Source organism: Apteryx mantelli, chromosome 7 (genome assembly GCF_036417845.1).
Source record: "Apteryx mantelli isolate bAptMan1 chromosome 7, bAptMan1.hap1, whole genome shotgun sequence".
Classification (NCBI taxonomy): Eukaryota; Metazoa; Chordata; class Aves; order Apterygiformes; family Apterygidae; genus Apteryx; species Apteryx mantelli.
The window spans coordinates 13,345,507-13,371,620 of NC_089984.1; the positions used below are offsets into that span (position 1 = coordinate 13,345,507).

General features: G+C 42.6%; 1 protein-coding gene across 1 annotated transcript; it reads left to right on the plus strand.

The window, feature by feature from the left end:
* Window positions 1–3,351: 3,351 nt before the first annotated feature.
* SNCG (synuclein gamma) lies at window positions 3,352–25,369 on the plus strand. The gene is made up of 7 exons (XM_013961478.2): window positions 3,352–3,435; window positions 3,943–4,070; window positions 8,302–8,455; window positions 13,556–13,597; window positions 14,480–14,607; window positions 23,795–23,875; window positions 25,008–25,369. The coding sequence occupies exons 1-7, from the start codon at window positions 3,387–3,389 to the stop codon at window positions 25,026–25,028; spliced, it is 603 nt and encodes a 200-aa protein (XP_013816932.1). The 5' UTR covers window positions 3,352–3,386; the 3' UTR covers window positions 25,029–25,369.
* The last annotated feature ends 745 nt before the right edge of the window (window positions 25,370–26,114 follow it).

The window sequence follows — 26,114 nt, forward strand, 5'->3', positions numbered from 1 at the left end:
ACACTGATTTTAGCAACAGAATATTTGCAGTACATGCAACAAATTATGGTCATTAAGGTGTTCAGAGTAAGTACACAATGAAAAAGAGCTTACAAACATCCATTTTCTATGTTTTGTGTGGACTTTGCAAGATGATTGTGTGTGGAACATTTCTGTTCTCATCAAAGTTTAAGAATTTCAAGAAATAGACCTTCAGAGAGGTCAGGATTATTGAGCTTTTTTGAAAATTCCTATCTGGTTCGCCACCTCTGGATCTTGAGCTTAATACGGTGTGTATTTTTATCTTTAAAAAAGGAAAACACGTGCCAAAAGCTGCTGTAAAGTTGCTGCATCTGTCATCTCATCCTAATAATAAAAAGAAATGGCTGTGGAGGTTGGATGTAGTTTTGTTACTGGTTTTGATTCACTTGATGCTGCTGCTTTTAGTTTTGCCACTATCCTAAAGTAAGCAGTGTATTTCTCTTCTCGTTGTCTTGCAGCATGTCACACGCTGGCACTTCTAAGGATAAAATTAGGGGGAAGGATGCTCCTCTGACAGGAAGATGAGAGTTCTGCTGCAGGGCTGCTAGATCATGTCTCACTTTGAATGATGAGATATGCAGCCCCAAGAGGATAAAATCTGTGCAGGTTTTTGGAAGGGCTTGTTATTAAAGACCATGGATTTGCATTTCCTTATCACTGATTAGATCTGGACCCCTCTTCTCCTGATTGCCTCATATGCTTTATGGAAGAATCCAGAAAAATACAGAAATGCTCCTACTGACTTGTGGCTGACACCACTGTGCAAGAGCCGTTGAACAACAGGGCAACAACAGTGGTACCTGGGGCAAGACGTGGAGACGTGTTGGTAGTTGTAAGGATGAAACCTGCTCTTGCTGTAGGCACTTCGCTAGGGAGATGAAATCACAAATTCTGGACTTAAGGCTGAAAGAAACAAGCAACTTCCCTCTGTTCCTTCCTGCGGCTTTTATTTCATAATGCATGCATCCAGCTATGATGCATGTTAATGTTGATGTGTGAATATTTTATGTGCCAGGCTTCACATACAAATGTACCTTTCTTACAAGTAACTGGATGTGAGCTAAGCATTGTGTTTGTTTACTTAATGAGATCTAGTATTGGGAAGGAACTAAAACAAACCTGAGACAAAGCAAACAATAGGCTTAAATCCTGAACTGCCATACTTCATGGCTTGCAGAGAAGCAATTTTGTGCTACAAATAATGAAGTTATTGCATTTGGGACCTACTTCCAAACCTTCGGACTTGTCTTTCAACATATACCTTTCCACTTAGTCTTGCCTCATTCATTAAATCTTTATTCCTGTCAGATGTGGTATCCTATGTGTAGTGGGGCAATGTTTCTCTGCCATCCTGTGGTGTCTTTGTCAGGTGTAAGGATTTGTTCTATGCATCTTTAAAATGGTGCTGCCTGCAGACACAGCAAGCAAAAGGCACGGATTGCTCAGCCATTTGCAAGTTAATAATTTAACATGACTTTTTGGTAGCAGTTATGAAAGATGCTAAAATATTGAGCATGCTGAGGACTGACATCTCCTTCCTTGTAATGCGTATAGCATAGGATGCTGCAATGAATACATGGAAGGTATGAGTTATTCAAAGGATCCTCCTTACTAAACAGCACTTGTCAAAATTTCTGTCTCATTATCAACTGTCCTGATTTAGGGTCCCTGGATAATATATTCAGCTTGTGCTGTCTGTTCATAACATTTGATTTACTGGTGGACTGACTGGTGAGTTTTCCTCCTTAACGTCTATAGTGGATGCGAGTCTGTATTTAGGAATATCATACATAACAACCTTTCCTCTTTTGAGCAGGTGCATGAGCATGGAAAGCAGTGAAAGCAGACGTATGCGGTCATTTTCCATAATAATTCACTCACTGCCTTTTGAGGTCAGTTTCTTCCAGAAGGTAATTATTGAATGAGAAGGACAACTGTGCACCAACTGTCATAGCTATCTATCTGCTCTTCAATTACCTGCTTTGTCGTAAGCTTGGGGTACCTTACAGACCTGTTCAGGATATTAGTACCATTGAGGGAATGGAAGAAATGGGTGAAATAAATATGGTTCAAAGCATAGTTTGCAAAAGGATTTGGAAATAGGTTTTACTCCAGAAGTATACTTGAAACCCCATCAGTAAGTGACATGGTAATAGCACTGCGGGGACATTTGTTAGCTGTCCTGACACTTCTCAAAAGTTTCAGGCACTGCTCAGAGCAACTAGTAAAAAACAAATAAGCAAACTCTATTTTGGCAGCTGAATTTGACAAGTGATGGATACTTTTCCTCCATTCTTGGTCCCCCAGTCAGCAGTGTGTTTTTTTGGTTTTTTGGTTTTTTTTTCCTGTGCCCTTACTCATGAAGATGCTTTTTCCCAAGTATTTCTGAAAGATACTTTTTCACAGTTTTCATTCTGTAGCAGTTCATATTGCCGATTACACCAGACTCATCCATACACCCGGTGGTCTTGCAGATAACTTTCATGACTACTCTTGCTTTGTTAATTACCAAAACTATGTTAAACCTAGCTCTAAACTCCCTGCAGTGTTGCCTGCCCCGAGAATCCAATGTACCATTTGCAGTTCCATAATCAAGTTGTCAAACAGCGGCACACTCTTCTGGGTAAGCTGGGTAAGATGTAAAATCCAGTTTCTCATCTTGGCCACTTCCTCTTTGTTTAGAATGACAGCCCTGCAACTACGGTTCAATAGGAGGTTGGTGACCAGACAGTAAACAGTGCCAAGCGATACATTTGATAAATAGCTTGTGCATACTTGGAAAGCAAATGCAACTGGCTATACCAATCAGTTTCTCTCTGGAGAAAGAGCCCTTTGAAATTAAATTTTCAATTAATAGATTGTTTTTCATTTCCTCTGTATCTTCCCAGATTCACTATCTACCCATCATGATCTTAAATCTATATTATGGTCTTAAATTTGGAATCTGAGTATCTTTTAAAAAAATAAAAAATAAAAAAAGCTTTTTCCAGCTTTGGGAAAAAATGTCTAGAAAGCTGAGAAAACCTAGAATTATTTTAATAAGTATATGTTGCTTCAGATTCATATATCCCAGCTTCAAATCTCTGAAGCAGACTGAACAACTGAAAGGATTTTATGTTTGTGAAGATGAGCAGAGCAGTTTTGTTGATATGTGTACAGCAGGGGGACAAATGCTTGTCAGACATTGGTTTTTAAATCTCGAAAATGCTGTCTCATTCTCCGTGTCCCGCTGCTGCGCTCACGTGCGCACGCACCGCCCAGGCCTTCCCCATGCGGTGCCTCCAGGGAATGAGGACACAGTTGGCTTCTGTGGGTGAGAGCACAGAAAGAACAGTGTCGGGAAATTTCTCTTCTAGGCAGACAGCATGGCTAAGAAGTTATTCTCTTCAGTAGTTTGTCCTTCGGAGGAGGAAGGTGATTTCTTGCTGACTGTATATTTTTTTAGTTTGCTCAAAATCTATAAATGATATTGAATAGTAGAGATCAGTCACGAAAGACTGCTGAGTGCCGTGCTAGCAGCACTCTCCTCTCTGTATATGTGCCTTAAAAGCTGCTTGTCTGTCAGACTTTACACTATTATTCCCTGACAAAGGAAATTACTCATTAACTATGCAAACAGGCACGCAGAGATTCAAGTCTTAAATTGTTTGCCAAGAGGATGTCAGACAGAACTCCTTGTTTTCTTTAGAGCATGTAAATTAATGGTCTGAGACTTTCTGCACTCTGAAGTATCCATAAATGGAGGGAGAGAGAGAGGATTTTTTGTTTATATGGAGCAAGGTTTGATCCTATATGTTAATGTTATTCTGCCTACAAAAACTTCCTGGACAAAGGATATTTATTAGCCACAAAAGCAGCTGATTGTCTTTCCTTTCCTTACCTTTTCAAACAATATCATACACCATTTTAATACTTAAATAGAATGTGACCAAATCCCGTTCCTTGGATCCAGTGAGATAGATACCTTTGTCTCCAGTGCAAGTTCCCTGTTAAAGGGCAAGGTCAAGGTCTTGCATGCAGAGTACCTTGCAACTGAGAAAACAAAAGAGGTAAGAGCAACAAACAAAGCAAAATCCTATTTTAGTCTGCTGTAGGCACAAAGAAAAAGGCAGCAGAGGACAGGGAATCTTGGATTTTTTTCCTTTGCATTCTTGTATTTCCTTTGCGTTTGTACTTTTGGGAGGAAAACCAGTTAGGCTTGGGTTAGACCGGTGCTGCGCAGGCTGCAGAGCTGCTGGCAGACAGCCCCGTCGCAGCCTAGGCGTGCTGCCCGGCGCGGCCGTCGGCGCCGGGGGAGAGGGGTAGGCAGGCCAGACGTGGGCAGCTGCGCCTGCCTTTCAGGGGCTCTCAAAACCACTCGTGTTGGGCGGAGAGAGGCTCGCAGCGGAGGAGCCCCACCAGGCAGATTCGGCACTAAATGAGTGACGGCTTCGGAGCCTGAGAGCCAAACGCACGTTTGGCCAGAAGACGTTTCCCGTGTCCTGCCCTCCTCCTCAGCTCCTGGGTGCGCGCTTCCCCTCGGCCGCCGGAGCTGTTGAAGCTTGCCTGGAGTAGCGTCGGCTCTTGCTTTTGCGCAGACGGTGAACAAAAGCAGCCCACTGTTAAGCTTTGGTTCAGATAGCCGCTGTTTTGATGGGGTGATTTCTGCACACCAAGCACACAGAAAAATGGTTCTTCAACCCAGCATGTGGATCCTCCAACTTCCTTTGTATAAGAAAGAGCGGGGGAAAAAAGCCCATGTTTGGTATTAGCAGGTGTAACGCGCGTTGTCCCGTGATGGAGCACAGCTTTTCCTGCCTGAGCACAGGACATTAGGAGATAGCTCAGGAAAAGAAATTTCCGCTGCCTGCTAGTCATTGCACAAAGAAAGTCAAGGCTTTCCTTCGCTGTTTTTCAGAGCAGCTAAATGTTTGTGAGATACAAATTTGTTACAAAGGGATGTGAACAAAACTAAATAAAAGCAACAGGGGAACTCACTACAGCTCGGGCATCTCAGTAATGTCTAACTTAGGAGGCTCCTTTGCAGGGTCCTGAGGTAGGTGGCAGAGAAAAAGAGGTTCCTCCCAGGCGAGAGGCAGGACGGGAGCTTGCCTTCTCTGAATTGCCCTTTGGGGCAGCTTCTCTTTAACTGCTGATCTTGCACGGAGCTGAGGAGGACTCTTCTCCTTATTTTCCCTACGTATGATTTTCCCTACGCTTTGCATCTCACGATGCGTTCTGTTCATTCTGCATTAACCCCTGCTGTATACCAGACAATGACTGGATGAAACCCAGAATTAACCCTTTTCCGCATCAGAGTAAAAGCTTTGCTGTACCCTGCCTCAGCCACTGGAAAGAAATATTCTAAATAATAATAATGCAGAGCACTGGTGGTTTCTAATAGTTTTAGCTTGCTAACCGTAAACTACCTGTTTTATTCTAAATTTTGACTAAAGCTTTTCTGTTGTTGGTGAGCTAATACAAATGGAAGATTATTTTTCAGGCACAAAGCTGATATCTCAGTAAAACCTTAAAGCCAAGGTTGCTTATTTTAACTCCTGTTGTTAGTTTTGCCTGAGGCAGGATTGGCAAGAAATCAGGATTGAATTCTCTGCTTGGAATAGAAAATAGGGTACCGTGATTGCCATAGGGTGGCAAATGCTTAGGAGCCTTTAATGATGCCTGCTCTATATAGATCACCTGCAATGTTGTCTCGAGTCCAGAGCTTTCCTGAAAGTAAAACAATGCCTGTGCAAACTGCTGGCTGCCTTGGGAGTGATCCAGCAAAATTTAAATGCCTCCTGTGAGTCCTTTTCTGAAGGTCATCAGGAGAGGAGAATGCAGGAAAGGAGTATCCCATTCAAGCACTGGTTAATTGAATCTCATGATGATTCATGTTTCATATTCCAGAATGGCTTGATATTTCATGTGTTTGTTAACTTTGGTAATAATGCAAAATATGTAGAATTCAATTGTACAAATTACAATGACAGAACAATAGTTTAACAAAGTCAAAATACACTTTTTGCTCAGCCTTATCAGGCTGGAGGTTCTCGTGAAAATACCAGTAGCACCCATAACCCTGGGAAGCTTGGCACTGTACTTTAATGCTCTTTGAAAGCCTAGTGAAAGAGTAAGTGGGCCCTGTGGCATCTCCCAAAAATGGCAAATTCACTTTTTTACCAAATGCATTAAAAACATGACACCTACCCTGTTCCTAATAAAAACAATGGAAGTCTCACCACTGACTCCAAGAGCAGCTATGTTAAACAATTGGTTGCACAATAAAATAAGACACGTATATCTGGTTTAAGAGTAGACTGGGAGCAGAAATGGGCACCAGCTGAGCTCTTTGGGTAGCAGTCAATCAGCCACCTAAAGGAAATTTTGAAAGATAATAGAAAAAACTTTTTTCACTCATTGTTGCGTCAGAGTCTAGAATGATGACACCTCGTTTTCTATATAATAATGTTCTAGATGGAAATTAGTATACTGTTAGCATATTGTAATGGCCTTCCTCTGAATCTTGCAGTATTTTTTTTTAACTAACAATCAATAAATTTATCAGGCTTTCACAGTTTGACTCCTCTACATTCAAATGGAAATTGGTTCTCCATTTATCATCAAGGAGAACCATTTGTGAGAACAAAAGATTAAGAAATCTGTATATTATTTTCCAGATCTACAGCCTTTCAGCTGTTTCAGTATGGAGTATAAAGACACTCCCAAAAACTAAAGAAATATGCTTCGCTTCAGCAGTAAGAACTATCACGTCCTGCATGTCTGCATGTATGTACATATGCATAATTTTTTATTCAGACTTCCGTCTTTTCTCTGTAGTCATTCCCCATTTGAATCTTCCAGACTGGTAGCTTATAGCAGTAGCGACTTATGGACCATTACACTTCATGACATTGCAGTATACTACCCTCACACAATGCAGTTAGGCCTCTCAGTTTAATGTTCCCTTTGCCTGGTAAGAAAAAGCAGCCAAAGCTGGTCGCGTTTTGTGTTCAGACGCTGGTGCTTCATGATTCCATAGTTTCAGATACAGCACCATAAAAAACCCATCACCTTGTGGTCAGCTCTCACAGGACAAAGTGCTAAGCACCTGGTTATAATAGGAATGCACCAGCAATTGCTTTCAGACTTATTTTCTTTGAATTTCAGTTTGCTAGTGAGACAATAGTTAATTTAGGCCACTCAGGATCTGTTTCAGAAGATAATTTAGTGTTTAACTTAAGGTATATCTGGATTTCCAACTGTGACTAATGTTCATATGTTTTAATATTCTTTTTCCTAGTGAGCCCTTGAGTCTGGGTTTCCTTTGCAAACTAAAAGATTTTCACAATCAAATCTCGGATCAGTGGTTTGCTCACCCCACTGTACCCTGAGATACAGACCTCTGACATAAGTGATGGTGTCTGTGTAAAATGTTGCATCATTCTGCAGCAGCTTCACTGAGCTCTGTCTACTGCAGCTCAGAGAAACAAATAGGAAACAGGATTTCCCCCAACAGGCACCTGATTTTTCAGAAATGAACCATTGTAACAGGATGTGAAGCCAAGCAAAAACCATAATTCATACTAAATGCCCTGAGGGGCCACCTTTGGACTTCACAAACATGGCTAGTGGGACTTTCAGCTCCCTATACCTGAGCACCAGGCATTAGCTAATGGCTTTTGTTCCCCTTTTTTTTGTCAGTGTTTACTACAAATAATGTTCTTGTTACTGTTTCGTGCGGGATGAGTTCTGGTAAATGCTAGACCCAGAAACATGAGCCTACTTGGTTTGTTACAAATGCTGCCTGCTTTACATGCTTTCTAGCTTCTGGGAGCCCACAAGAGCATGCGTTTTCTTCTTGCTGCAACCTCAGGGAGATGAGCTTTCAGGAACTCAGCTCTTTAGATAAAAATCTCCCTCTGCACATGAAAGGATCTGAGAGTGTCCTTGAGTGAGAGCATTACAGTATATTTTAAAAGCCTTATCCATCTGGAAATTTTCCAGAAAGTCCCTTACCTACCAATGTCCTTCTCCTCTCCCCCTCCCTTCTTAAATCTTGCCAAGCAGATCCATATCATTAATATTTCAGTATCAGCTATTCACAGGCATTGGCTACACTGCAGTGCACTTGATCAATAAGAGCTGGCAAAGGCTGCGAGGTTTGCCACACTGTCTTCATCCAGCAGAGGAACAAGAGCAAGGATAGAGACTGGCAGAGAAACTGAATATCCACTGAGGGTAAGACTGCATATTGCAGTCACTGTCTTAAGGTGTTTTTTACTGCTCTCGCTCCCGCAGATCTTGCAGGTGATACCCAAACAAGCAAAAAGAATGGATGTCTTTAAGAAAGGCTTCTCCATTGCTAAAGAAGGTGTGGTGGCTGCTGCCGAAAAGACCAAGCAGGGAGTGACAGAGGCTGCAGAGAAGACCAAAGAGGGTGTGATGTATGTAGGTAAGAGATAACTATTTTCAATTAATATTTGGGCATGAACTGCAACACAGATTTTCTTTGAGAAAGTCTGGCAAAATTATATAGTGACGGGATCTAGATCATGTCCTTAGCTCTGTTACAGATTTACTGTGTAAGCCTGGGATGCCATAGCATCTCTGTGCCTCAGTTTCCTCAACTGTAAATTAGAAATAGCAATTGGCAGTACTTCATGGGAGGCAGAATTAATGTAATGTTAACAAGCAGATGCTCAGGTGAAAGTTTTCTGTATGTTTATTCACTGCTTGTTTTCAGGCTGAGTCACTCAACTCTCCGAGCACTGGTGGTCTCCTCCACCTCAGCACTGTCAGAAGCACAGTGAGTGAGTGAGGTCCCCGAGAGTAATGAACAGTGTTATTCAGTGGGCATTGTAGGACATACCTGTTTCCCACAAACATACCATTTTATCCTAAGCTCCTTCTCCTGCTCACTGACCTGTTTCATTCCCGGTGCGCACATTAATCTTGCTTTGCAAGAGACACCTAAATTCATTTTGCCCAAAGGATAGATTCTGGATAATGGTACATGTTATGTCCTGTCTAGAAATCTCCCTCACAATTAATATTCTGTTTCAGAAACCTCCTGTTTCAAGGTTGCCCTTGAAACCTGGTATCTTCCCTATCTAGTGCATACAATTATGTGGCTGGGTGGTCAGATATTCTAGACACTGTAGACTCTATAAAGTCTTAGATTCTCAAGACTGATTAGCTGGGTGCTGATTACAGCATCTTTTACTGCATCTTTTACAGCTTTTTGTGTCTATGTTATGTTTATGTTTATATGGGAAAGATTTTTATTTTTATTGTTCAGTAGGCAAGTTTCTACACAGATTCTTCCTGCCATCATGCTACAATATCCACAGCTGCGTATAGTACCATATTTAAAACATCTATATGGGTGATAGTTACAGATATATATTTTTAAATTACAAATGAATACAAATTTTTTGTTTAGCAGATCTGCTAATGTCTTCATCCCAAAATTTTATTGGCATGTTGTAACTGAACGTACTCTTCATGATATATAATAGATCACATTTCAATTTAGAGCTGACTCACAAGCAAAAAAGTAAACAGCATCCCTGGAAGTAATTCAACCAACAGCAATATTTGAAACACTAGCCTGTGAAACGTCACGTCTGGGTGTTGGATGGTGTCATTGCTGCTGCCCCAAATACTTCCTGATTTAAGCGATGTCAGAAGGGATCATTCAGAATTTTTATACATAATTCCTCCCATCTCTTTTCAGTAATATTTTACATCTTCAGCCTGTGGCCTGTTTTTCATTTTGTGCAGCCATGAGGTGAAGTAGAGTCTGCTCACGTTCTGACCTTTTCAAAAAACTTCTCTGAAAGCCTTTAAAATCTAAATCACTAAATAAGGATCAAGTTAAAGATGAAGTACTCTTTCCCCTGCCCCCCCTCCTTTTTATTAGGAGTGCCACCAATTCCCATCCAGTCGCGTACTGGATAATGCTTTGTATTGGGGCTGATTCTGCGTGATGCTCAGCTTCTACTTCATGCTGGGGGGGATGCTCAGCCCTTTGGGGAACACTCAGCCTTTCACAGAAAGGAAAAAGTAAAGGCCAGATGCTGGTTACCTCACAGAACTGATTTTAAATGAGCAAAGAAAGTGGAGATCAGGTTTATCCATCAAAACTGGAACGATTAGTATGTTGTCTGTGCCACTTTTCCTCACTCTGTGCCACATAAGGTGTTAATTAAAGAACTGAACTATTCTTTCACTACTCCTTCTTTTGGCTAGCCCTATCCCAACAGGTTGTTCTGGGTGTTGGGTGAGGCAGCCTGAATTTTCTAATGCTAGCAGAAAATAATACTTACATTGAAGCTTGAGGGTCTTTTCAGAAAGCCAGGAAAGGGGGGGAAAAAAGCCCAAAACCTAAGATGAGTGAAGGGGATCCCTCACTTTTATTCACATTTGCATTAACTTGTTGCTGACTAACCCAAAGCCTTCTGGAGGTCTGCCGAGGGCCAGGCACAGCCACCAAATCTGATGAGTTGCTCACTGCAGCCCTGGGAAATAAATGCTCCTTCTGAGGCATCTGTCTGGAGCGGACGGTGCCGTCGGGGCTCTGCTGCCACCTTTTCTCTCCTCCCCGAGCCAGGCAGCTTCAGTTCCCACAGCCTATGCCAGTGCCCGAGATGCCTCCTGCCTGTGCTAACACCGCAATGCGGTTTGGTTGGGCTGGTTCGAGGTGCTGCCACCACGGAGGGGAGCAGGGGAGTGGGGTGTCCCCGGGGTGGCTTGCTGAGGGTGCAGGGAAGGGAAGAGGGTGCATGAAAAGAGAGAGAGGGAGAAATCCTGCAGCATGGGCCACCTGTGCGCTTGGTAAAAACACAGTCTGCTCTCCAGACTGTGACTGTCTCTGGCTATGCAGAAGGTGCAGTGGATTCCTGCACAGTCGATGTGTATCCAGCAGTTAATTCTGTCTTTTTTATTTGGTTTAAATAGGGGGATAAGTGATGATGAAGTTAATGCAGCGCTGCAGCAGAGGTGTCACCAAGATGAAGGAAAAATCCTAATCGGTCACAGAACTGAGTATAAAGTCATTAGCAATATTTAATATTATAATTCAGGAAGCCTCAAGAGAGAGTGCACTTCTAGTTTTCCAGAATCACTTACTGCCACGCATGTCGCAAAAAGCCCCAACACACTAAGCTCTCCTTGAGAAGTGACTCCAGCAAGTACTCCCACAAGACTACTGCACATCGTAATAGTCTTTTCCACTACGAATCTTTCCCCAGCGCACAGTGCTCCTCCACCTCTATCCCCCACTCAAAATACGGAGCTCTAATGGATGTTGCACAGCACTCAGATACTCCATTTGCAGAAGGGGCCGGATGTATGAACTTTTAAGTCTAAGTACAGAAGCTGCGGGCAAAGACTAATGAGTAACAGTGAGACTGAGCATCAGATGATTGCTTTCTGATGCAACAGATGCCCGTGGCTGGCAAGGGTATCTGCCGGAAGGCTGGATTTTGTGTGGTGCATGACGAATGCAGGAGCCTGAGTCATCGGGTGTGGTCATGGGAGTGCTTTAGAAAGATGAGGCATGCTGTACCGAAGCTGCAGACAGTGGCGTTTCCTACTGCTATTGCTTCTGTTTCTGTCATGAAATGTATTCCGATATTTTCCTTGTATGTGCATCCCTCCTTTCTGGAATTATTTTCCATTTTAAAAATACCCCCCTGCAAAAGAATCAAGGCCAGATAGTCATCTTAGATAAAAAGCCGGGTAAGAAAATATACATGATATAAGTATTCTTCTTGTCTCACTTACTATGTTTACTGCAAAATTGAAACATATGCGAGTCCAGGACAACAAGCTACATACTTGGTTTACCTTAGAATTACTCTTTGACCAAGAAGCAGCAAAGAAGAGCTAGGCTTGAACTTCTGTGTCTGGTGTGAGAAGATCTTGCATGTCACATCAGTACTGTGAGAATCTTGTGCTGGAACCGGATGGACTGTTGGGATGGCACTGGGAGGAAGGGGAGAAATTGAAGCAGGATCACATCTGAATTGAGCCTTGTGCATTTGGGCAATTCTGGGGCTTACATTCATGGCATAAATGAGATGCACATCTGACCCACTCACTAATGTACTTCTGTACACACGCTTATATCATATGCGTCATTATTAAATCCAGTTTACAGTAGTGCACACACATGTCATATATGTCATTATTAAATGCAGTTTATAGCTGTAACAAGTAAAAAAATACAAAGATTTCATCTCTTCAGGATGCACAATTCATGAGGGTGGAGTGAAATGTTTAGGGCATATTGTAGTAGGACAGCTTTGTTCTACCCTGTCGGTTGTTATCAGAGTGCTGCACTTGTTTTGCTTTTTAGGCTTTTAATGAGAATTGGGTGTGGTTTGTAGCTAACTTCTCCCATTACATCCATGGATGCTCCAGTACATCTGCACCTGACTAATTCTGTATTTCTATCAATTTGAAAGTTGGCCATAAAAATCTGTCTCTTTTTGTTGTATTGGTATGAAAACTTCAAAAGAGGCTGTATAGGTGTAGATGATTTACAAATTACATTAAGATGGAAACATTGAAGGAAAACCTTTAGAGTATATTTCTTTAAATTTTGACAAAGATAAAAGTGGTCTTTTATTTTTCTAATGTGAAAGAGCACCTAGTTAATGTAGGGGCTTCCCATCCACCACATGTTTTAACATAACACATGTGCTGCAGTATGCAAGTAGAAGGGAGGTACGGCAAATCTTCTCAAGCTTAGAGAAAAGCTGCAGAGATTAGTTATTATTCCTTAAGGGCTAGTTCTGTTGTGGACCGAATGCCCTCACATCCCATTAGCTTTTGTGCTTTGGGAACACTGAGGTAAATTACAATGTGACAATATATATGGTATATTTTCATGATTTTAAATAGAAACAGCTGCATTCTCTTTATTGCTATAAGCAGGCATTTACAGCCTGGACTTAAGCACTGAAATAGGAATCCAGTGGCATGTAGCAGGTGGGTTGGTTTGTTTTGCAAATTCAGCCTCAAGCCTCTCCAGACTCTATTAAGTGTACAGAAGGAAGCCTTAAATGAGTACTGCGGCCAAATGTCCTGCTGAAAGGCAGGAGGGAGTCACAGAGGTAACTCCATGTTTTGAAAGGCTGAAATGGTGAGGTTTTACCTGGTCATTTATTATACATTCATTTTTACCATTAACCTGACATTGATTTACCTCTGCTCACCCGTTGTTCTCATTTTGGAAATATTCCAGGGACAATCTTTCTTACTTAAACATGTTTTAATCAAGATTTTTCAAGTCCAGGCATCTCCAGGCAGTGCACGGTTGAGGTTATCCAACTCCCAGCACAAAGGTTCCCCTTTAACCTCTATGGGAGAAGAAGCTGGTCCCTCCTGCATGTTGTAGGAAAAGAGGTTCTCCCTTCCTCCCAGGAGGTGCCAGCAGCACCAGGAGCCCCTACCACACCTCGTAAGGACAGAAAGCCATCCGGGTCCAGACACCAGCACGCTCTTTGCCTGATAACCCTGATGGGCTATTTGCTTCCTTTCACAGGTGCCAAAACCAAGGAAGGCGTAGTGCATAGTGTGACTTCAGGTAAGAGCACAACCCTGAGAGAGATGTGGAAATTGATAATGTATTGTTGAACCTCTTGATAAGGCCATCATTGCTGCCAAATGGGAGGTCTCTCGGAGGCAGCACTGGTCTGCGTGACCTTCGTCTGATGAATGGAGGATGCTTGCCAGGAGCACTGGGTCAGGGTCTGGCACTTGCAGTGCACGTGGATCGGAGAAAATATTTGATCAGTGGAGCAGGTCAAAAAAACTAACAAATATTACTTGGCAGACTTTGCTGATTCATAGCTATTTGGACATCTCACAAAGAGTGCTGTCCAGAATGCAGAGAGGCTTTACTTCCATCAGTTCCTGTCGGACCAAAACCTTAGTTTTTAGGAGCCTCCTGTCAGCCAGTCACAGAGTCAGGGACCCTACGGGACCCTTCTAGGATCCACAAGCTCCAAGGCAGGTCTTACCATGTGGACTGCCTTGAGCAGATATGAATGGATCCCTTCCCTAGGTAATTTCATGACTGAATTAATTTTTTTCTGCCCAGATCTATTAACTTAAAAAGAAGGGACAAATAGAAGGTACTTGGGGAGAGGCCCTGCACAGTCTATATTGCAAAATGCTTTATTTGCACAATTGTCTCTTAGCATGTTACACTGAGTTTTTCAGTCTCCAGTTGCCCATGAAGACCGACAGGCTGCAGTGTCTATGTTCCCCCAAACAGCATTTTGAGTGAGATGAAACCCTCACATACATGATCTAAATTCAGATGTGCTATCATATAGAAAATCCAAATAGGGACTGTACCTGAGCCAATTTCTTCTCTTAGCTTGGTGCAATCATTTCATTGCCCCAGGTTTGGCAGTCTGTTGGCAATACCGGGCTTACTGACTTTCTCTTGTTGAAATCCTAGTTGCTGAGAAGACCAAAGAGCAGGCCAATGTCGTGGGAGAAGCAGTAGTAGCCAGCGTGAACACAGTGGCAAACAAGACTGTAGAAGGAGCGGAGACCATTGTGGCCACTACAGGAGTTGTAAAAAAGGTATGTTTGTTTCTTTGGCAGCCTGCAGAAAAGTCTTGTTTGGATTACACACCTTAAAATATCTGGAAATGTTTACAGTTGATGGTTTTACCTATTTAATGAGAGGATTTCAATATCTATTATTATTTAATGTTTAATATATAATGTTTTTAATAGCTGTTGATAACAGCTACAGTTAAAGGTACCATGTTCATTTGAAGATCTTCATCCCTATGTCTATAGACTTAGATGATCAATATGTAGTCCCCAGCTACATTTTAAGTCCTGCCTTACAGGACTCCACAGCAGTAGTACCTGAATTCTGATCCAGTTATGGTGATATGCCTGTATAATATGCATAGCAAGCATCTAACCACTCCATCTTAGTCTTCCTTTTCAAAACAGACCTAATAACATTTTCTAATTTTGAAGAAGTTTCTTTTATGAATGAATATGTTCATATTTAAAGGGCATGTGCTCAAGGACAGAAAATAGACTGTACCTGGATTTATTTTAAGCTTTAAAATTCTGAGAGGTCTTAAAACATTAGGGGGGGGGGGTTTGCTATAAAATTTGGTTTGCATCTGACTCCAAATGTGAACTTCCTCAAAATGTAAAGGAGTGCATGCCTTTATAAGCATCAAGACAAGTTAGTATCAAGATCTTAAAGATTTGCATTTTTATTTGGGAGACTCTGTCTTTTGTGTTGTAGCAATTTTTCAGGATGGACAAATATTTTTATATTTTAAAACAAACTTGTCTTTTTCCTGTTCTTTTTAATGTAAAAAAAGCAAGTTTTTCATGGACTTGAGTAGAAGCAAGACAAGACTGCAGTGAAAAGTCTGGCAGGATTCAAAACTCCAGAATGTGTTAGGATATGGAAAAAAAAGGGAGGTCAGTGGTTATATTCCCACTTAGCCAGTGTCTTTACAATAGAGAGCTTTGAGGTATATTTTGAAATTCTGTATTTACCACCCACCCACTCTACTAATTTCCACCCCCTGGGGGGATGCAGATGCATCTCCCAACCAGACCATCAGTTTTGTCAGCAGTAGATGGCAGCATTAATTAAGACAACCCAGCAGGGCTCTGAAGAGCATGGTCCCATAGGAGACTCCAAAAAGTCTTACCCTTGTCTTCTATTTGGGCTGATTTTGACAACAACTAAGTGTCTTTTGATAAAGGCCATGTGACCCAAATTAAGCATTGATTAAGCCAGATTCAAACAAGGAATCTTCTGTCCTCAAATATAATGTGGCAAATTGAGTTTGTTTCAACTTAGTAGATGAAGGAGCATGTAGAGGAGCAGAACAACTCCTTGGCTGAAAGCAAAATTGATCATCAGACAAGATATTTTCGCCATGTGGTAGCAAATAGCAACCATTTGTACAGTACATGAGGCTATTCTAGAGGCAAATATTTGGCAGTTCTTTGGTAAGCTTGTTTTTTTCCCCCCTCTTTAGAGGGCATAGTCAATAGAGCTGATAGTGACGTGAGCTGGATTAGTCAGAAAACCCAAACCTGGAATCAAAGCAAAGTGAGGCTGGCCAAAATCGTTCTAATTGTTCAGACAGTTGGCTGATGAATTTCCTGACCTAACAGTAAACACATTGTGATGTGAAACAAAACTTCTGCGCGCCGTATAAATCCTGAGAGAATAGTCTAACAAAGGAGGAGAACGGCAGCTATGAGTGACGCAAAATGTCCTCTTGAAAACATGCAAAAAGGACAGATATAGAAGATCTGCTAAGCCCTTGGGATAAGATTAATCTTTATTGCCACAGGGAAGGGCAGTTAGGTTGCAGGAGTGCAAACAGTGATTTCTCATCCGGTGGGGATAGACTACCCTCTTGTACCTTTTGACTGACCAGGCTCGGGGGTGATCTCTCCAGGAAAGCTGGGAATTTGCTGACAGTATGAACCCGTCACCTGTAAACTGAACCGTCCCCACTTTGGACACGGACTGAGCAGCAGCAATGCACTTTCCCTTTAGTCCTAAATTAAAGCCCCTGCTCAAAGATTAATGGGCTAAACCTTAGCAGTGATAATTTCACACCTCTAGCTGATTTGCTTTATCTATTTCTATCCTTGTGCAGAGAGTACCATAGAAAATCAGCTATTCCCTCACGCTAGTAATGGTTCTGGATTATGCACGCTGTGGGCAATTCACAGAAGCTGCGAGTTTTGCAGAGTGTTACAGGATTAAGCATCTGAACTGTTATTCTGGCATCTTCTGTCAATGTCAGCCCACTTAAAATTAAAATGGGCACTGGTCAAGAAGGAAAAAAAAAAGTGGGATGTATCATATGTCAAATGGCAGACTAAATGAGGAAACCAGGAAACTGTTTTGGATACAACGTCACAGTGTAATGCCAAATAGCAGAGGTGGGCAGCAGACTGAAAACAGGAGTAGAAAAACAAGCAAAAGAAGTCACAGGAGAAAGGAGTTCAGGAAAAGCATTTGTATCAGCGAGAGAGAGGGGCCATCTGCCCTCGTGTTGTAGTTTAGGTCAGGAGTGCAAATCTTCCAGTCATCCTCGCTCGCCATACTTCGGTTCACAGCAGAGAGTGGTCTCAAAACGCATGAACTGGATTCCTTTCGGGTGGCACCAACGCAGACGACTTGCTCCAAGCACATGCCTAGTACATCCCCCCTGCTAAGGGGTAGTGACCATGGGACCGGGGCCGGTCAGCAGGGAGAGCCCGAAAGGAGTAATGCTTCTCAGCACCAGCTGCTTCCTCTCCAGGTCCGCTCCTGTTCTGCTGCACAATTTGCTAATGGACACATAGCCAGAGGCTGCCGATGGCAACGCCTGGAAATGTAGTACACAGAGAGGCATGTTGGAAGTATACTAAGAAGAGTGAAAAGGTATACCACTTACATGTTTAAAAAATGAATAGATATGAAACCCTTCCAATCCTACATAAGCTTTCCAACTTCCCTGAAGATCTTCCCTGAAGTTTGAGATAGTTGTTGCATACAGTCCTGAGCCTTGTTCGTGCTCCATGTGGTCCTCCTCCTTTTTAATTGCAAAGAGCAGTTGCTTAAGTCTTATTTCTGTTGTCAATTACTCTTAGTGTCATTCCCCTCCTGACTTTATAGAGGGGTTGTTCAAAGTGCTGGGGCATCTTGTAAATACATGGTGAACACGGAGCAGTGCTACAGGACTTGAATCTGGGGAGTAGAGTGGCGTGGGAGGCATATTTTCAGCTCACTGTTCCTAGTATTAATATCAATTACAGACAGCTTGTTGACATTTAATCTGTGTGTCTGACAGCTGGTATCAGTGAAAGACACGTACTAGCAATGAGCAGAGAACTTCAAAGATTCTGGGTTAAATTTTGCTCTAGGCTACAGCTGGGGGGTCACTGAGCTACATGAGTGTATCAAGCAGCGATTTTGGCCTGTGGGAGTGTTGTAGCATTGGAAGAATTCAGCTCTCCACTTAAGATGACAGGTACTAAAACAGGTACACACATAGGGCAGTTGGCACCTGCTGGACAAGCCCCTTCTGCTCCCTGCTGTCCTCAGTGAGAGCACTCTGATCCAGGCAGAAGAAAATGCGACTGAAATCGCTCTGCACCGAAGGAGGGGTGCCAGGCACCAGATGTGCACAACCTTGATTAGCATTGGCATCACTTAGTAGAACTTTGTCATTGGCCTGGTCACCACTAGCTGAGTGCAAAAAATGATTGACTGTTTTAGAGGAATTTTTAAGCATTAAGTAAAAATACATAAGTTAAAAGGTAATAAACCCTCCGTATTTTTTTCCAGTGTGCAAAGAATGAGAACTATCAGTAGCGTGTTTGGTCTATAGCTCTGCATGCATCTCAGTCACTGGAGTGGACATTAGGTAATTTCAGTGAGATAACCACCCATTAAATATCCCTGTCTTAGAACAGGAATAATTTTTCATCTGCATGACACAGCACAAAGTTTGCTGCATTGCAGACACCACGTGGTTGGGAACAAACGCGCGTGTGTACACACATGCACTCACACGCACACATTAAATGCCCCTCAGGGACTGGAGGAATTTTCCCAGTAGCTGATACTCCCCTACAATTATTCTTCCCGTGCCCTCCACCTAGATCTTCCCTTTAGATCTATTTGTCCTCTCAGTTTTTACATGGTTTAGTTGTCAGTCACAGTTCTGTCATTTTAAATTAGTTTTGATCTTTTTTAAATTTCATTTCATTAATTATTTCAGCAGTTTTCAGTTATGTGCAACTACTGTGTGCATTCTGTTAGACCTCATCATTTCTCTGCGTCTCTGCATGTGTACTGTACCAATAGTTTAGGTTATCATTTTCATAACAACTGCATATTTTGAATATGAACTGTTCACATACATGGTCTTATTTCTGTTCACTTAAACTGTGCGATTCCACTGATATTAACACAGTTGCACTGAAGGAATTAAAGGCAGAAATTAATGAAACACCTACCTGCTTAAGTTTGTTTTGGTAGGGTGAGTGCAACTAGGAGAGAGCACCCAAGGGCATCCGAGATGCCACAGAGGGCAAAACTGCTAAGCTTCTGCACCAAGGGAGACACCCAGCAGGAGGAACAGAGAATCAACAGCTTAAGCACATAAGGATTAAGTAGAATAAATAGCTGAAACTCTTGCCCTTTGTACTCAAGCTTCATCGTACTCTGCAGTGACACCTCCCTGTGACGCAGAGAAGACTGCAAAAGCAGCCTGGACTGGGCTGCTTTGCACCCAGTCACATTTTCTGTGCTGCTTTTTCATTCTCATTAATATATCCAGGCACACGTTTGTCATCTCGCAGCGTCAGGTGATGTGCAGAATCGCTGAGTTAGTGTCCCTGGTGGAGCTTTAAACTTTGCAAGATGCAGTGCGCGGTTCCTGACTAATAGCTGCACGCCGGTGATCCTGCGCTCCCTGTACGAGCCGCCCTAAGGTGCCCGGAAAGAGTCCGTCTGGGGGCTGGGCTAGGAAGGAAAACTATGCCAAGAGTTCACCTTAGGAAAGTGATTTGTGCAATAGGACCGCAAACGTGCACACCCATCTGCATGCCTCGTGTCGGTGGTTCTGCTCACCTGAAGTGCTGCGTGGGCTTAGTCAGCGCTGTGTGCATCACTCGGGGTGCAGTCAGCCTGAACCCTGCCGGCACGGCACATCCACGGGGCCTGCCAGGCTGCCGGAGGGCTGCCGGGGGAGCGGTTTGGCGATGCTGCCAAGTTGCTTTTGCTTCAGCACCCGGGGGCAAGAGCACTATAATGGGCTGAGCCTTTCTTTGCCTTTTGCAATTGATGTCCCATTGTGGGCTGTTAAATTTGTAGCAGGTTGCCAGTGCACCACTGTTTTACAGCCTTAAAGCTAAAAGAAAGCTTGCTCACCACAGAATTTGTTGCCTTTCAGATGACAGCTATATGCCAGCATCAGCATGCTTTCTCTGTTAGGGAAGGAAGAGAATCCTAATAAGGTATTTAGCTCAGGCATTTTTAGGATGGAGAAAAAACCACTGTTTTATAACATGACCCATGGTTGCAACACACCTTTCTGTATGACCATTTCATCCCTCTTAATTAGATGAACACCACTGAAATGAATGGCAAAGTTCTTACTGTCCTCGTAAGAGGCTGGATTTTTACCCTCGCTTTCTTGCTCAGCATCGTGCTGCTTATTGCTGTTATAGCTGGGGTTGCTATCCATCAGTTTCCGGCTCTTCACCCAAAACGAAGACCCTTACCTTACATGGTCGACCTATATATATGGTTTTACCAGGTAGTCACTGTAATCCCCACCCAGCTAACGCCCAGTTGAAGAATGCAGCCCTTCCTCATCTCCTGTTTGCTATTCTGGGCAGGGAGGGAAGGGTGTGAGAAAAGGGCTGCGAGGCGAAAACCTTAACACAACCTGACACCTCTTCATCCTGTGATTGTGTTGGTTCCTGCCATGGCAGTTTAGGAAAACTCTCAAGAAACATGGTTCCTTCCCTTTCTAAAAATGGCTGGATGAGTCATTTTTATCCCTCCGTAGTGCCGTCCTGGCAGAGAGCGCATTTCAAGGGATATAGGGAGCTGCACAATACTGAGCAGCGATTCTTCAACCCACCCATTGCGCTCGGATGAAGTTTCCTGAGAGTGGTCCTGAGGGAGGGATCCCAGTTTCTGCGAACCATTTATGAATCTATCAGGGCTAAGCTCCCCTCTCCTGAGAAGAGTAGGTGGTCATTTCCTTTCAGAAAGATCGGACTGCAAAGCTGCACGCGCTGTCCTTGTCCTTGCGGTCACAGGAGCTGCCTCCCAGTTTTCCTAAGGCAGCTCAACCCCTTGGCTGCCGCCTTTGCTTCACCCCCCCCAGTTCTGCAGGGCAGCTGTTAACCCCCCAAAAGCTACAGAGTGCCTCCTGTTGCAGCTGCTGCCACTGACTTCTATTGCAGGAATCTGCATTTTCTTTTCATCCACCATAACAGTCTGTAAACTGTTCAAAAAGGTTTAAAATACAGTTTCGGGCTGTTTACCTGCTTTGACCTCATGCGCACTGTTAAGCTGTGAAGTGTAGTGCTGTTGATTTTTATACCGTGCCTTATGCCAGTAAAGTGTTTTGAAATCACAGACCAGATCCTGAGGCCGAATCAGCCTCTATAGATTCAGTCTCGGAGCAGGGAGCATAGATTAGCCCTTTATCTGGCATTTTGTGTGAGCTACCTGGGTCAAAAGCTCGCTTGGGTTAAAGTGCCTCTGGTGGGGTGTGCAATCCAACAGCAGCTAATGATCCAGCATGTTCATTTCTGGTATATGCACGGCTGTTTTAATTGTTGCCTTTTGAATAGGGGAGACCCATATCAATATCAGTCTGGGGATCAGGAGGATTCCTGCACTTTGTTACTGTCACTGCTTGTTATGCCTCACTGTCATTTTTAACATCAGGTCTCTCAGGGACCTCTTGATGCTCCAGTTCAGTTATTTTCCTGTGTGTGAGAAGGACGGCAGCGGGACAGAGTTCTGGATGTGACTCTCCGTGGCCATCATTGTTTGCCAACAACAATAGAGTTGACTCGTTTAGGAAAGGCTACAGCTAAGTGATTCTGCAGAGCTATGACATCTCCCTAGCAGCCTCAGGTCCCTGCTAGGCTGGGGAATTTGAGACCAGAAATTGATCTCCATCCTGCGCACAATTTGATGTCGTTAGATTAGCCAGGCTTACTTAACACAGATCAGACTGATAACAGCAGCAGTCATCCCAGCCAGCAATGCCGTGCAAGTTAGGAGCACGTTTCTTAGAAAGGAAAAAACCACGCTATGCTTTTCATACAGAGACATCACCAGCACATAGCTATATGTACATAAGCTAATTAACTCTCAGCAGGGAGGTAAGGAAAATGCCCAGAGCTACAACAGAAACCATTATTGGACCAAAGCAAGTGTTTAGGCAATTTTCTTTCTTGGTGGTTTGATCTATTACAGTAACTTGCATAGAGAGCAGCAAATCTATAGTAGGACAACCAGATTTCAGCACCAATTTCCCAGTTCACCTTCCTATTAAAAATGAATCTGAAGTCTAATTTGGAGCTTAAATTCCCATGGAATCTACCTTACATTTATGCAATTGAGTGTTTGTGATATATGCCTATTTTTTCCCTATTTGTTTGATGTCATTTTTCCCTAGTTCAGTAATAACAACAGCAGTTTTGTTGTCCTACTGATGAAAAGGTTTGACTGGACAGGAAACTAGGGACACATGTAAAAATGAAGAGTATTTAATAAGGCTTTCATCCAAGTTCTGTCCTAAAAAGCTCTTTCTACCTAGCCCTTTCAACAGTGCATGCTCACCATAGAAGAGCAGAGGAAAATATTTGTACATGTACAGCTGCTCTCCATCTGTTTGTGGTGTGAAGTGTTACTAAGGAATCATAGAGAGAGTCTGAAGACGTTGAAGGAAGCTCCCTTCTTTTCTATTCTTTTTTTTTTTTTCAAGATCTATGAGACCCATACAGGTTTCCCATATTTTTTTTCGTTAGTTATTTCTTTACAAAGTATCCTAATGACAAAAAGGTGCACATATGATTTCTCACAGATTAAAGTCCATCTTAATCTCCCCACAAATTTCAGGTCGAGTCCCCCAAAACAAACTGAGCATAAAATTCTTTTTACAGTAGGTTTTACATGGACAATTGATTTGCACTGTATTAGCAGTGGCACCAAGGAAAGTGGTAGCTCTGTGCTTCCAAAGTATTGAAATTCAAATGATATGTCTGCCTTCCACCCAAAATTAAGTTTTCCCTCATATAATATATATCTCTCAGGTTCCTTTTATGGTGGCCCTGATTTTATATGGGAAATCAGATTAAAAATTAAGGGATACTGCTGGGCATGGGGGCTCAAAGCGAAGAGAGAAGCTTGGTAATATTATCAGCCTTCCCTCGTGCAGTGGGGCTGAACTATAGAGGTTCTGCTATTTCTGCTTCCTCCTGGTCTCGCGGATGACCCCTGGTTCCATAAAGGTTCATTTTTGCTTTATCTGCGTCCACTGTGCACATCCAGCATGTTCAGGATTTGTCTTCTCTGCCCATGTGAAAAAAACATGTTTAAAGTAATTGCCTGGTAATAATGCGTCTTTTCTCTTTTTTTTTGAATAACACAGTAGCTTAAAGATGTGGGGAAGTAGCTAAAACAGCACAAGGTGCTTGTGAAAATGCTTGAACTTCAAATACAAATGAAAACTTCTCCTTTGATAGTGAAATTTTTTTTGAGGCATGACATTAAAGCCACCATGATATTGCTGTATCTGAAATTAATATTAGTTAGTCTGTGAAATGAATGCTTAGTGTAAAGAAGATAATGTGTGGAAAGGCTATGCATAATCTACCTTACTCCAGGTAAAATAAAATGTATTTGTTCCTCCCAAGTTTCTGCACACTGAAAGAGTCAAAATTCTCTTTGGACTGGGTGATGCAAAAGAAAATTTCAAAGAAAGAACTAATTCTTCATATGAAAAAGAAGAACCTAAAACTGACTGTAAGAAATTGAATCGTACTTTTATAAACATCTGCTCTAACAAACTGCACAAAAAATTTGACTCAGAGCAATATTTACCATATATTATACCTGGTATTTTATTTGCATATGTAATGCTCAAATCCATTTTGCACAGGCTGCTCAAATAGCCTGTCTAAGATTAGGGCCGTGACTCTGCCTGTGATTGTAAGGGCAACCTTATCCCTTGTGACTTGGCAGGAGGATCTGGCTCAGCCAGAGCAGCCTGAGCAGCCAGGGGCGGCGGGAGAAGCGGTGCAAGGCACAGAAGGCAGCGGAGAGGTAGGTGACGCCACGGCCCGGATGTCCCTGCAGTCCTCAGTCATCAAGGTGGCACTTGGTCTTTTTTGTGTTCGTGTTTTTCCCGGAAAAGATTTCCCTCCGCTTTCTGTACAATGAGGATTTTAGATCTGCTGCCTGTAAAGCCAGAGTATTGCCATTTTCGTTAATTATCTGACAAAATCTGAGCCCGTAGATTCGCAGGGTTTTGCCACTTCCTTTTTCAGGACCAAGAGGTTGCCATGAGTGACAGATGTGCCAGATGTGCTGTTTGGTTTTGGCTGATTTTGGGGTGTAAACAGTCACGTTCATGTTTTGCTTTTTTTATCGTCACATGAAATAGTTCTTCCTTCATCTCGACCATACTTCAGAAGAGCTAACACAAGTTATAGATTTTTCTATATTTAAATTAGTTTAATTTTTGCTTTATTCTAGCTGCAATGTCCTTTTAAAACCCTGAGTCAAATGTCAGTCTCTGGGCCAATTTCAGCTCTTGAATGAGGAAGGTAGAATTCTCATTGCCCAACATAGACATTTTGAATAGACAAACATTTTTTCAAGCAGACCTTTGGCTGCTTGCTTTGCAATGCCCCTCGCTAATATATGCACCCATACTCCTCGGTTTGCAGCTTCTCTGACACTCGGGCTGTGTTTTCACAGTGTCTTAAGCTTCCAAAAGTCTCAGTTTGCGCTTACCACCCTCCGCCAGCCATAGCCTCCCGTGTGCCAGTGCTAGCAGTCGTGTGTCCGGAAAATGCACGCTGCTGATGCAGCTCGTCTCATGGCAGCACGAGTGCAATATCAGGGTGTGTGTCAGGTAGGGAGAGACGCACAGCAGCAGAAAGCAGGACGCTCCTGTCGGCAGCAGCCCGGCCCGGTGTTAGTTCCCCTTACAGCACTGTGAAATCACACCCCCGTTTTCACTAGAGGCCTGAGTTAGACTAGACGAGTGTCTGGCTCCCAGAGGGAATGGATAATTCATCAGTTTTCTGCACAACGTACAGTCCTTATTGTTATGCCATTGTTTATGGTTTGTTATGTGGTGACTAGCATTGTTAATTTTTTTCCTGATTTGGTTTATATATATTTTCCACTGAAAATATTAATCTGTTTTCTTGTCTTACTCTTTTCACAGGGTGAAAATGAGGGCAATTAGTCAACTTAGGGACTTCTAGCTCAAGAGAGAGAATTCCAGGAGCATATATGGAAATATTAGCTGACACCACAACAGGAGAACCCTGCTATCCATAGACTAACTGCATTCAGCACTGTAGTCTTTCACTTGCCTCATAAACCAATCACACAATAAATGTAAGTCAGACTCCTGACTGTATGTAAAGTGCAACGGTTTATTAAGGTATGTGTCTCCCTAACCACGTCCTTTGTGGCTTCCTGACCCACCAGCTTTGAGTGCTGTGACGTTCCAGTTTGTTGTAGTTGGACCCACTGGTCAATGTCTCATGTCCATCTGCACGGGCACTTGGGATCTCTAGGTATCATGGAAATATTTTTTTTAACTAATAAAAAAGTGTTTGAACAAATTTTTATTTTGTCAGCTTTATTTGCATGTTTTAGGCATTGATCCTTCCAAACTGATAAACTCATCCTGTAGAAGCATGGTATTAGGGTATCAGGGAGTGAAAAAGCACAGAGGGCTACTCTAGTTACTCTTTTCAAGGTTAGTACTTCTACACGCTTAGACAAATAACACTGGTTTCTTATTTTCTACTAATCTAAGGGCTATTTAAGGGTCTAATGCTAATTTTGGGTCATTTCTGCTCAGCTATGTGGGTTTTGTTTGTTTTTTAATCAATTAACTACTCCCTTCGAGTTTGCTTGGGATAGTTTTTTTCTGCAGGTGAACTACTACAACCTGTCTGCATCCAAACTCCTTAGCTCTCAGGACTGTAAAAGCCTCAGATCACGTTGGAGAGCATGGGGAGATAATGAAAAAACTGTTTCTGAAGATAATAGGGCAGGTAGGCCAGCTTTCTGTCTGTCAAGGTTGAAAAATAGGTATTTCACTTTATAAGTATACCAGAAGTTCAAGAGATTGTGCATGGGGGAAACTGGAAAAGAGTAGGTTTTACAAAGAAACGCAAAAGTCGATTGAGCTTAGTTAGTGTGTATGTTCTTTGCTATTTATTCCGCTTAGACCAGAGCCTGAAAACTCCGTCCTGATGTCTTACGTATAATGAATGGCAGAATGTAATTAAAGAACTCTGAGCACTAACTACTGGAT